General features: G+C 29.9%; 2 protein-coding genes across 2 annotated transcripts; one reads left to right on the top strand and one right to left on the bottom strand.

The window, feature by feature from the left end:
- Window positions 1–775: 775 nt before the first annotated feature.
- LOC105761892 (uncharacterized) lies at window positions 776–1,078 on the top strand. The gene has a single exon (XM_012579835.1). The coding sequence runs from the start codon at window positions 776–778 to the stop codon at window positions 1,076–1,078; it is 303 nt and encodes a 100-aa protein (XP_012435289.1).
- Window positions 1,079–1,740: 662 nt separating this feature from the next.
- Window positions 1,741–2,094, bottom strand: LOC105761891 (uncharacterized). Its single transcript, XM_012579834.1, has one exon. The coding sequence runs from the start codon at window positions 2,092–2,094 to the stop codon at window positions 1,741–1,743; it is 354 nt and encodes a 117-aa protein (XP_012435288.1).
- Between the last annotated feature and the right edge of the window lie 10,937 nt (window positions 2,095–13,031).

Below are 13,031 nucleotides of genomic sequence, written 5' to 3'. Positions count from 1 at the left end.
TGGGTACCAAATTAGGAAAAAGAGTCAAGTTTAAGTACCAAATTGAACCCAAAAAAAGATCAAGTACCAATGTAAGAAAAAAAAATGTCAAGTTTAAATACCAAATTAGAAAAAAAAAATGTCAAGTTCAGGTACCAAATATTTTATTAAGCGTTAATAAAAATAATATTTTTGTTATTTTATTTTAGTAGTTAACAATAATAAATTAATTAGAATAATATTGGAAATTAATGAAATGTTTTTTTCCCTATTTTCCAGTTTTTCGTTCATTAAAATATTGCTGTCCGATTTTATTTTATTTTTCTTGAAAGGAAGAACCCAATGTTTTTTGATACACTTTAGGATTCAGGTGAAAAGCTGTTTAATCATTCGGTGATACGTAGAAACTTCAATAGTATGTATATTATAATTAAATGATTCTCTACGGTACCAATCATAAACATAAGTTAGAAGAACCAATGAGCTGAGCTGATGTTAGATAACCCGACTTTATTGGTAACCTCCATGATTTGGTCAAGTGGCTGACTTCAGTGCTTCATTCAGGTAGCTTCTGTGCCAACCACATGCACCAGTAGTTCACCAATTTTCAGTCCAATGCAGATGAGAAGATGAGCTAACCTCTCTTTTTCCTATCTCCAACCAGAGTGCCCAATTCCCAGTGTTCCAAGGCCTATTTAAGCCCCAAACACCAGGGCCTCTCTGTCGCCTTCCTCACTCACTCAAACTATATATATTATCAAGACAACTCCTTTTTTCAGTTTCAAACCTCTCGAATATGGCCTCTTTCAATTGCTTTGTTTTAGCATTGTTCATGGCTTTATCGTTTTCAAGCGTCAACGTTGGCCTAGCTGCGCGTCATCTTCTTCAGCTGCCAACATTGCCACCGTTGCCATCGATTCCAAATCTCCCACAGCCAACGATGCCCACCCTGCCGCAACCATCTATACCCAACCCCGTCGCTCTTCCTCCACTGCCTACCATTCCTACCCTGCCACCCTTGCCCAGCTTGCCTTCAATCCCCACTTTGCCAACTACCATTCCATCCTTCTCCCCACCACCTGCTAGAACTACCCCTTGAAGTTTTCCACTTCCACCAAAGTGTTTGGACTGTGCACCTTTGCTCTACCGTGCCTCTTCGCTTTTTGCATATTGGGCATATATTGTGCTCCGCTTTTCTTTTCTTTTTTTCAATTTTTCCACCACACTTGTTTGCTGCATTTTCCTTTTTTATAGAGTTTCCCATATTGGGTTTATTGTACGACCAGCAATCAGTTTATGTTAATGTATTAAATGTAATTCTTTTTATAAATATGATTAGAATCTATCCATAAAATGCAAACCGTTTATAACAATATCATAATTAATTGCTTCATCCGACTATCCAATTAAATTAATAGAAACAAAATATGCAAATAGCAAACATAAAACAGTACTATAATAAGATTAAACATAATAGGATAGATATAGATTCTCATTCCCTTATATGAACACAGAACTACAATGCAAGAGAGAGGGAGATTACAAACAAGCCCACATTTAATGCATCCAACAACAACATTAATCAATACTACAATCTATGCTCTGATTATTTGATCCAAAAGCAAACCAAGTGTGCCAAAGTTTCCACCCCCCCAAAAAAAAAAGAAGATTAAATCCTACAAACATTAACCTTTATTTAGCACTAATTATTTAGAAAATGAACGCGTAATCGTTCATGGTGATAGTTTTAATTCAGTGGATTCAAGGGGTAGTGTTGGGCAATGTTGGTGGAGCAGGGAACGAAGGGAAGGAACCAGGAAAGCCAGATGCTGAAGAGCCAGGAAAGCCAGGTGCTGAAGAGCCAGGAAAGCCAGGTGCTGAAGGAGGGACGTTTGAAATACCTGGAAATGGCGGCAACCTATATTCCGGGAAAGGTCCGCTGTAAGGAGGAAACTGGAAGCCACGAAAGGGAGGCAAATTTGGAAATATTGGTGGGGTCGTCGTTGTTGCCTGCAAGAGACGGCGAGCCGTCCCCGCCCCTTGAGCTACATTCATGCATGAAAGTGACAGTGCAATGAAGAAAGGTAAAACGAGAAGACGAGCAGAATTAGCCATCACTGGACCTCAAAAACTTATAAAAAACAAAGATTGAGTTTTGAGTTGTGTTGATGAGGACCCGGACTGGGTTTCTGTTTTATAGTGTAGGAGAAAATGTTTAAATGAAAGGAAGTTGGCCTCCGATTTTGGTGAGTTTGATTCCATTAATGGCCTGTAATTCTTCAACAAAAAGGGTTGGAATGAAGGTGTAGTAGTACAGTTTTTTAATGGCTTGAAATATTGTTGTATTTACTGCTTGTCCCTTAGGTTAATCTAGCTAGTTGTTTAGATTCATCCGCGTCACAATTACTTTGAATTATTCATTGTGGAGGGCAACTGTTACCTTTGCTTTTGCATTAATATGTTGCAAATTCTGGTTGTGTCTTGTCCAAATCTCCCCTCACTCTATGCTATTTTTCGGTAATTTATCAACTCACTCAAGCAAAAAGTAAATTATAATATAAATATAATATTCGCAATTACTTTAATTCATTTTCATTTGATAAATGTATAAATACTTAATCATTCTTTCATTAATTTTATTTAGGTAGAGATCAAAATTTGTTTGAAGTAGTGTTCAATTTTTTGTTTGGTACTTAAATGACACGGGTTTAAATTTATTCTTGTTTTCTTATTTTAATATAGAGTTGTTGATCGAGACTTGAATGGCTTTGTATGAGCAAGTTGTGCTTAGTGTCAAGAGCCATATGGATCAAATCCCGTGACTATTGCGCACGGAATGTCTCATAGGGGTCAACTAATTAAACGAGGCTCGTTTAATTCACTTGAACTGCCCAGATTTGTGGAACATATAAATAAATCTATCTATTTGAAGCCTTGGTGGCCCAATGAAACATTCCAATAAAATTAGAGTTACCAATGTAATTAATGTAAATCCTAAGGAATAAAGATGTATAGACTTTAAATCCTAAAACTTTCAATTGTAGATGTAACTCAATCTATATCATTGGATCTAAGGGAGCTTCAGTTATAAACAGAGGTTTTCTCTTTTATTTATAATCATCCCATTGTGCTTTATTATTAAGTTTAAAATATATATCGAGAGCATTTATGTAAACACCTGGTATGCATTTTTTTTTGTAATTTTTCTGTTCAATTCAAATTACTTTCATTTTTCGAGTTACTTTCACTTTATTTTCAGAGTCTTACAAAAATTTTCGAAAATTCTCACTTTACTCTAGCATAAGCTTTTTTGATGCGTACTCCAACAGGACGTATGCTATGATTAGCACTCTCAAGCTAACTAGAGACCATGCCTTTAGATCATGTTTCATTCATCCTATATTTTGCATGATAATTACATTTTCAAATCTAAATTTATTTACTTGAGATATTTAAATACTTTTAAAATGTTTTAATTTAAATAAAATTTTACTAGATGCTTACTATATAAATATAGCTAAATTTAGATTTTATAATTAATTAAATAAATTAGTAAGAGAAAAGCTAGAAGACCCGAGCGGGTGTATTAATGGTAGATGATGATCTGTAATGGATGGTGGTTTACGTGGGCTCAACACATTAATACACAGTCGGTCAAGATTGGTTCTAACCACTCTTTAACTTTCTGGTTTTCATTTTTCCTTCTTCATTTGGGGCATTTTGCCTTTTTTGACATCTTTATTAGGGTTCTATGGATTGAAACACTAAAGTAATGTGAAATTAGCTGATATATCAAATTTGTCACCATCTCGTCACTCCCGATCTATAACTAACTATAGCAAGTAGTTAGTATATTGTACCGGGTATTAATATTGATTTGTTTTGATATATTATTTTAAATTTATCGATATTATAAAAAGATATTTAATTTATGTATATAAATATAAAATTAATAATATTAAATAATTTTTATACAAAATATTCATGTATTGACCAATAACAATGTTTTAATGTATTGATAGGAAGTAGATTTTTGTGGGTTAATATTTATTTTAATATTTTTTATGTATTTTTAAACATGTGCCTATCTCATTCATTCTATTTTTATATTGTATTTTAATTGTTTTTTTCTAAGTCAGCACATCTGTCATGTTTATTTATAAATTAATAAATTAAAAAAGTTATTTTATTGGTTATTTTATTTTTAAGTTTAAATGATAATTAAAAAATTATTCACAAATTTATTTGCATTTCAATTTAATGCCCCAACTTGATTTATTAAGAGAGAAAAAATTATTAGCTTATGTTTTTAACCAATGCTTTTAAGGGGTATTTGATTCACAAGATGTAACATTACGACCCATAATAGTACATCTCAAAATCAGATTATAGTGTTTGGATTGTCAATATTTCAACTGTCATGTAAGCTCACATTATAGAATAGGATCAAGATGTTGTAATATAGGGTGTAATGACTTTAAGGAGGCATTTGATTCACTGAATGTAACATTAGAACCCTCAATGTTACATGCCATTATGTTACATTCCGAAATGAGAATGGTGTTTGGATTGTCAATATTCTTGTAACACCTGGATTTTGGGGTTAGAAGTTTTGAGCGTTGTGGTTAAGGGCAATGAGTAGGTTGACCTATTCTGTTTATCTTTGAATTTTAATGTTAGAATGAGCTTGTTGGTTTGGTGGTTGGATGTGTGTTAGTTTGCCTCTGGGTTTTGGATTTGAATCTTTATGTGTGTTTAAGGGAGTAATTTTATTTTAGATTTGTTATTTTTTATTTGCTAAAATATTTAGTAGTTTTAGCTATTTTAATTTATTTTTATTTTGAGAATAGAAAAAAATTCCAAAAAGAAAAAAAAAAGAGTTGCACATTCTTCCCCTCTTCTCCATTTTGCTCTCTGTGACTTTTTTGCTTTTCTTTCTTCCTCAAAAGAAAATATTCGGCTTCTTTTGATTCTTTGATTCATCCGTTTTATCGTTGTTGTTGGTTGTCAAGGGAGTTTCGTTCTCGGGTGTTTGGTAAATCAGAAGAGAAGAAGATAGGTTTTGCTTTTGGGGTTTTTGATAATGTCTCTTTCATTTTCTATTTCGTTATTGAATTGAATTTTTTGTTAATTTGTTTGTTAATTGAGGTTTTTGAATCTGTTTGGAGGAGTGAATCGAACGATTTTGGTGTTTGCTATCACGTCTAAGGTGTGTGTTCGGAAACTCCCCCTTTTCGTTATCTAATTTCTGATTTGTTTCTGTGAAATTCGACATATTTCGTGTGTTTTTGAAATTGACCAATCGAAGTGTTGATTGTTTTGGAATTGCTTGAAATTCTGAGTGTTTTTGGTGTATTTCTAAGTTATTGAGGGTTGGGGATCGTTTCGACATCAAAGGCACGTTTTGCAGCCTATTTCGGTGTGGTTTCGTGACCACACTGGTGGCCACACTGGTGTGTGTCGCACACAAGTGATTCACACGGTCGTATGAAATTGGGAATTATGGTTTTTGGGCAATTTTTGGTGCCACATCGTCATGTGCCTACGATTTGGGGATTTTTTCAATTTTCACATGGGTGTGTGCCTTGGCCACACGGTCGTGTCCCCTAGCCACACAAGCGTGTCAGATTTTCACACGGCGGTTTCTACTCTGCACTTAATTTTAGCACTTTTGGACAGTGAGTTACACAAGCTGCTCACACGGGCGTGTGTCCCCTCTACACAGGCGTGTGTAGCCTTCATATGGGCGTGTAGACCCCCACATGGTCGAGGCACACGGCCATGTGACCCTATTTCGCAAAACTTTGTTCTGTGTCAGATTTTGTCTTGTTCATGTTCCTGTGTGTTCCGACCCTCAGCTAGGCTTTAGTAAGGGGGTTGGGACTCTGTTTTGGCTCGGACTTATGAGTTATTTGTAATTATTGCACTAATTTAATGACTTGTTTAACTGTTAAGTGATGTTACCTAGTAATTAAGTATCGTTATAACTGATTTTGAATCTGTCAATTGAATATATGCACATTATTTCTGTAAGTTTGTTATTGATCTGTTCGCATACATGCATTTGTATAAAATTTTGGGTTTGGTTGCGAAGAGAAGGAAGTTTGATCTGATTTGACAATTTTAACTGCAACATATTTGTACAGCAGTTTACCGTAATGTACTATACATATGCTAGCTCAGTTGCATATGGTTACTTCAGTGGCTTAGTTCCACATATGTGGTGTGTAGGGTTGGATGGGCCTTTCGAGGTCCTATGTGGTGTGCACGGTTGGTTGAGCTTCCTATAGCTCTTTCGTGGTGTGTACAGGGATCGAAGTGGTGTTCGATTGGTGGGGTGAGTTTGTTTTTAATCTGTTATGCATTCGTACATACATCTGGCTGTGCAAACATCCGTTTGTTGAAAGATATGTTTAAAATGACATGATGTGCTTTGATTGTTACGTATGGTTGGGACCTTGGTTTCGTGTTTACATTCTGGTTTTACAATAGCTTTGTAAGTACGTTTCGTTATTGAACTGATATCTGAAATTTTGTTTTGAAACTTTGTCGTTGGTTATGTTTTGAACTCACACTAAGCTCGGGTAGCTCACCCCTTAATTTTCTCCCTTTCAGGTACTCTCGTAATTTGAAGTTGGACTCGGCATACCGGAGGTCTTGGAGTGATATGTTTTTAAATAGGCTTATAAAGTATTTCTTTAATTCTGAGTTTAAATAAATGGTTTTGGACTGTAAGTACTTTTTTGAAAACTGTGGTGCAAATTTTGTGTTATATACACGTAAGTGTTATTTGTATCTGTTAGTTGGAAATTGGGGATTTTATTATCGAACATGTTCTTCGTATCCTGATTATCATTTTGATTTTGGCATATTTTATTAAATGATTGAGCTCAATTAAAGCAATGATTTTCCGACGAATTCTAAAACAATTCATTTTTTAAAAACTTTCTATTATCACTTCAGTGATCAATGTAACCTCCGAGATTCGATCTAAACTTTTAGGCTGGGTTTTGGGGTGTTACAATTCCGGTCGTCGTGTAATCTCACATTATAAAATAGGGTCAAGACATCATAATATATGGTGTAATCTTATCACGATCAATTCCTTACAATATTAAATTTTGGACCAAATTGCCCTTTGTTATTTGTTACTTTTATTAATTTAGGTTTTTCTTAAATAAAGTTTAAAACTAATTAAAACAAAAAATCTTAGTAGTGAACCAGTAGATGTCATACAATACAATACAATACAATACAATTATAATTATTATATTTTATTTATATACTAATTATGGTTAGTGTTGCAATCACTTTTCATGAATTACTATAACTCGATTTATAAATTTACTTCAACATCATATATTTACTTATTAATATATAAATTATAATAAAAATATTTTGCAATAGTTTATCATAATTTTATAGAAATTGAGACTAAAAAATGTTAAAGGAACTAAACTTATTCAAAAAAAAATCTATAACAAAAACAATTGGTTAACGGAAAGTAAGATTATCCAAAAGCACATTTTACTCAATTGTCCTTGTGTTTATTTAACATTTATCAAAGAGTAGTGTTGGTCACTCAACTTTTAGGGTGCTTTCATTGTGGTTACTCAAAATAAAATCCTTACAATTTCGTCACCCAATTTTTAGGTCGCTTTCATTTTATTCACCTAGGCATTAAATCTCTAACGGTGGTTGATTGTACACACCATACCACATCATATTTTTATTTTTATTTTGGTCACCTGACTTCTTGGTAGCTTTCATTTTGGTCACCCATAAAGCAATTTTTAAAAAATTGATTGAGGTAAAATTATAGATTAAAGTAAAAAGCAGTAGAAACTAAAATAATCCATTAAAACAATAGTCAAATTGTACTTGTCTACCCCTTTGTCGAAAATTCTAAAATCCTTGTTTTTCAATATTGAAATTTTAAATTTCAAAACATCAAAATTAATTAAATAAATTATTGAAAATTGTTATCCTTTGATAGTGTCAACTGATTTGTTGCTATAATATAATAATATTAAAATTATTTAATTTAATCTCCTTCTAAAATTTAAAATTTATTTTATGTTTTCAAATTATAATCAGCTCAAATGACTCATATTTAATAATTGTTTATGAAATTAAAATTTCTTTTGATTGTATGATCTTAAATCTTTTATACTAAGCTAAAAGGCAAAGAAAAATCTTTGCAAATAATTAAATCAATTAATTTTATATTTCATACCAAACAAAGCCCCAAATTTTTTATTAGTTCTTTACCCAAACAAAGAACAAGTAATTAATTTACTTAGCTGCAAGGATTTTTTTCTTTGCTTTTAGTTAGCATGCAATATTCGATATCATATTTAATAATTGTCTCTGAAACTTGAATCATTAAATATGATTTATTTGAGTTGATTTTGTTAAGGATAATCTAGAAATATAAAATAAAATTTAAAAATTTAAAAGGAGATTAAATTAATTAATTTCAATATTATTGTAACAAATCGTTGAAATTATCAAGGATAAAAAATCAATTATTTATTTAATTGATTTTATTGTTTTGAAATTTAAAATAGCAATGTTGAAAAATAATAATAATTTTCAGCAACGGATAAACAAATATTGTCAATCGTTAATGCATTATTTTAGTTTCTACTACTTTTTCACTTTAATCTTTAATTTTTTTACCTCGATGAATATTTAAAAAAAGAAGAAGATTTTTTTTGTGACCAAAATGAAAACAACCTATAAGTTGGGTGACCAAAATAAAAGTGTAATTATGATGTGATGTGTACAGTTTGCCATTAGAGATTTAAGGCTTAGGTAACTAAAATGAAAGTGCCTTAAAAGTTAAGTGACGAAATTGCAAGGGTTTCATTTTAAGTGACCAAAATGAAAGCACCCTAAAAATTTAGTGACCAACAGAATAATTTACCCCTTACAAAAAAATGTTTGATTTACCCAATTAAATATATATAAATATATATTACAAAGTCTTAGGCACCTGGCTAAAGTTAACAGCTTAATTTCTTTTTATCATGTGACATAATTATCACATAATAAAATATTTATAGTATTAAAAAATATATTTTAGCTAAATATATATTTCTTACCGTATTCCTAAACAATTCTTTTGAATATCATTTCCTAATTTTCTATATTAAAATTAGTGAAAAATAATAAAATAATTATTAAATGTATTAAATTAATTGTTTTTTCCTTAGCTGTGGAACTAAATTAAATTTCTTCGAATTTTTGAATTAATTACAAATTAAAAATTTGTATATATATTTTACTATTTCAATCATAATATGCTTGAAAGGTTACACAATTTGCAATAATTTTTAATAAATAAATGTAATACATTTTAATTGATATATGCAATTAAATTCATGTATTGCACGGATAAAAAACTAATATATATTAGATATTATAAGGTCTTAGACTCCCAGTTGACATGAACAACCTAAATTTTTTCACGTATCATTCCTATCCTGTTGAGATGTAGCAGCAAAATCTTTTTATATATAATATCTATTGTTTTGTTTTTAAATTATTACAAAATAATAATTTAAAATTATAATATTTTTAAATTAATAATAAAATCTAAAAAATTAAAACTTTAAACGTTTTATTCTAAAAAAAATCTAAATGTTTTTGTTTTAAATTTGTTTTAATATATTATAATTTAAGATTTTAAATTTAATTTAAGTGATATATACAATTCTTAAAAATAAATAAAAAACAGAGAAGAATTTTAAAATATAATATAATTCTATTAAATTTAAATAATGGTATACTAATTAAAATATATACCAAATAAATATTAATTTAATTTTGAATTTTGAATTTAAATAATTTTATAAAATTATCACAACAAAAACAAATATATTTTAAATTCAAAATTCAAAAATAAACATAATATAATATTTATCATAAAGTTTAAAGATAAATAATATTTATCTTAATATTATCATAAAATAAATATTTAATATTTAATAATCATAAAGATAAATATTATTTATATAATTTCTATTTTGGTCACTCACGTTTTAGATCGTTTCTATTTTGGTTACTCTCTGTTAAATGGTTAACAAAGGTGATGATGTAACTTTTTCTAACCATTGTGATAACACATTTAGTCCTCAATACTTACACATTTTATCAATTTGATCTTAATTCTAAATAATTCAATAAATTTAACCATCCGCATTTACAAATTCTATTAATTTTATGCTCAAACACATATAATTAAATATAATTATAATTATATTTAAACACATAATTAAATCTTGATAAACTTATATGTAAATTTGTGATTTTTATAAACTTTATTCATAATTGTGCAAATAGAATTCTCAACAAAGGAACCCAATTTTCCTTATGAAACATAACAAATAAGTAACAAATAGAATGAAAATGAAAAATCTTCCTCTAAGCCTTTTATAAATCATCATCTTTTGCATTCTTGTCAACTTGAAGAATAGTGCAATAATTTGCACCCATCTCTAAACATAAAATTTATTGTAAAATTTATCTTCATCTAATTTGTTTGTAATTTATTTAGAAAAAGATATAAATTTCATGAGTTTTAAAATTTTCTAACTTGAATTTTAGGGTTTTTCTTTTTAATTTTTTGATACATATATTTTTATAATTTATAATTTCTTTTATATTTAAAAAATTTAACTTTTCAAAAATTTTTATAAAAAAATTTCATAATTTAGTCACTAAGGGTGAGTTTGGATGGGCGGTGCGTTTACCTGCGGTTAGTGTAAAAACAACGGTGGCGATGAGATTAGATACTGTAGCGACATTGTAGCGTGAGACAAAAAGTAAACTAAACGCACCGCACCGCACTCAATCGCCCATCCAAACCCACCCTAAATCTATAGTTTCCCTTAAAAGTATTTGGGACCGACACATGTGTATGATATCTCAGGTAGGAGTGAGCAAAACTCGATTCGACTCGAAAAATGGAAAAAAAAATTCGAATTTCGAGTTAAACGAATCGAGTTATTCGAATCAACTCGAATTTTTTTTTTCAAATTTTGAGTTCGAATCGAGTTGAATTTTCGAATTTGAATAATTCGAATAATTCGAATATCAAACTATAATATTTTACATTTTTACCCCAAACTCCTAAACCTTTTTACTTTTCCCTCAAAACTTTTACTCTTTCCCACTTTCCCCCAAAAACTTTTACTCCCCTCCCCTCCCAACCCTCCCAATCTATCCAAAATCCATTTTCCACCAAAATTTTACTCTCCCATTTACTTTTTCTCAAAATTTTACTCCCAAAAACCCTCAAAACCTTTTATTTTCCCCCAAAATTTTTACTCTCTCCCACTTTTCCCCTAAAACTTTTATTCCCTTCCCATCCCACCTTTCATCTACCCCAGACCCTCCCCCCTCCAAATTTTTTTTAATATTTTCCCTCCAAAATTTTACTCCCCCTATTTACTTTCCCTCAAATTTTTATTCCCAAAACTTTTATTTTCCCCTAAACTTTTACTTCTCACCCTTTACTCTCAAATAAAAATCAAAATTATCCAAAAAATCACTAAACATAAATAGTAATAATTTTATTTATATCTACTATTTATATTATTAAATTAAATTTCACATTTTATATTATTTATATTATTGAATTGTTTAGTCATATTGAATATTTATATTAAAATTGAATTATTAATTATGCCATAAAATATTCGTGTTAAAATTTTATATTGGTATCAATTTCACATTTTATTTTTAAAATAACTTTTATTAAAAATTATATTTTTACATTTAATATATTTTTAATTTCAAAATACATAGTGACAAGAATCAAGATAATTGAAACAACTAAGCAAGCAAAGAAGCTAACCAAGATATAAAAATTAATAAATAAATTATGAGGTGATGAAAGTTAATAAAAAATTTGATTAAGGTGGACAAATTTTATTACGATGGGTGACAGTGGTTACAAGGACCCAAAATTATTTTTTAAAATTTAACTCGAACAAATATATTTGATTCGATTCGATTCGAATTTCATCTCACTCGACTCGATTCGAGAAAACTTCAAATAAAGTTAGGATGATAAAATGAGATTCGAAAACTCGGTTAACTCGAAAATTTTTTATTCGATTCGATTCGATCGAATGCTCACCCCTAATCTCAGGTTTTATGGTTTTTGTTTACATAAGTTAGGAGGGTTCAAGGACTGATACCTTTCTATTATTTTTTGTTTAAATGGGTTACCTGAGCTATCTAGTATATTTTAAATTTTATTCAGACTTTTATGATTGTGCCAAGTTGTTTTATCCAACACATATACTGGATTGATCTCATAACCTATTTAAACCAAACCCAAAATCCCTAAACCCTTTAGAGATACATAAGGTATAGATTTTGGTGGAGTCTTATGTATTTGGTCAAATTATCTTTTAAAACCTCCAAATTGAAAAGTTTAACTTTTACAAAAATATTCTTAAAATTTTGTAAATTTTACAATTTAATCCTAGACTCTCTCCCTATTAAACTAACTTTAACAAAAGCCTAATAATTACATTAATTAACTACCAATTAATAACCCACTACTTATTCTTAAGCTAATTCCCAAAAATCATTCAATTTAGCTTTTTGAAATAGCTTGGTTTCATAAATCTGATCAAAATTGAATTTTTGAAAACCAAGGAATTACAAGATCTTATGTGTAACACCTTAAATTCGGCCTAGAAGTCCTGTTGGATCCGAAGCATTATTTTCATTGCCGGAGTGATACGCTCATTTTATCATTCATTTAATACACATTAAAACATAAAATATTAAGCATGCAAACCATATTCTCATTAGTCATTTCAAACATATATTGATTCAAACGGGCTTTAAATTATCATTCAAGGCCAAATTAGGAAACCTGCAACCCAAGTACTAATACATGGGTCGTGGGTACCGATACTTTGAATGAATTTTTGAAACAATAAGCTTTAATGTTTTGGAGTACCAATACTCCAAGGGTTTGTACTGATACTTGAGCACGAGTACAGATAACTAGGGTCAAGTATAGATAC

Source organism: Gossypium raimondii, chromosome 12 (assembly GCF_025698545.1).
Source record: "Gossypium raimondii isolate GPD5lz chromosome 12, ASM2569854v1, whole genome shotgun sequence".
Classification (NCBI taxonomy): domain Eukaryota; kingdom Viridiplantae; phylum Streptophyta; class Magnoliopsida; order Malvales; family Malvaceae; genus Gossypium; species Gossypium raimondii.
Note: the sequence above shows the minus strand (reverse complement) of the source record. Positions and strands in the feature narration are given on the sequence as shown.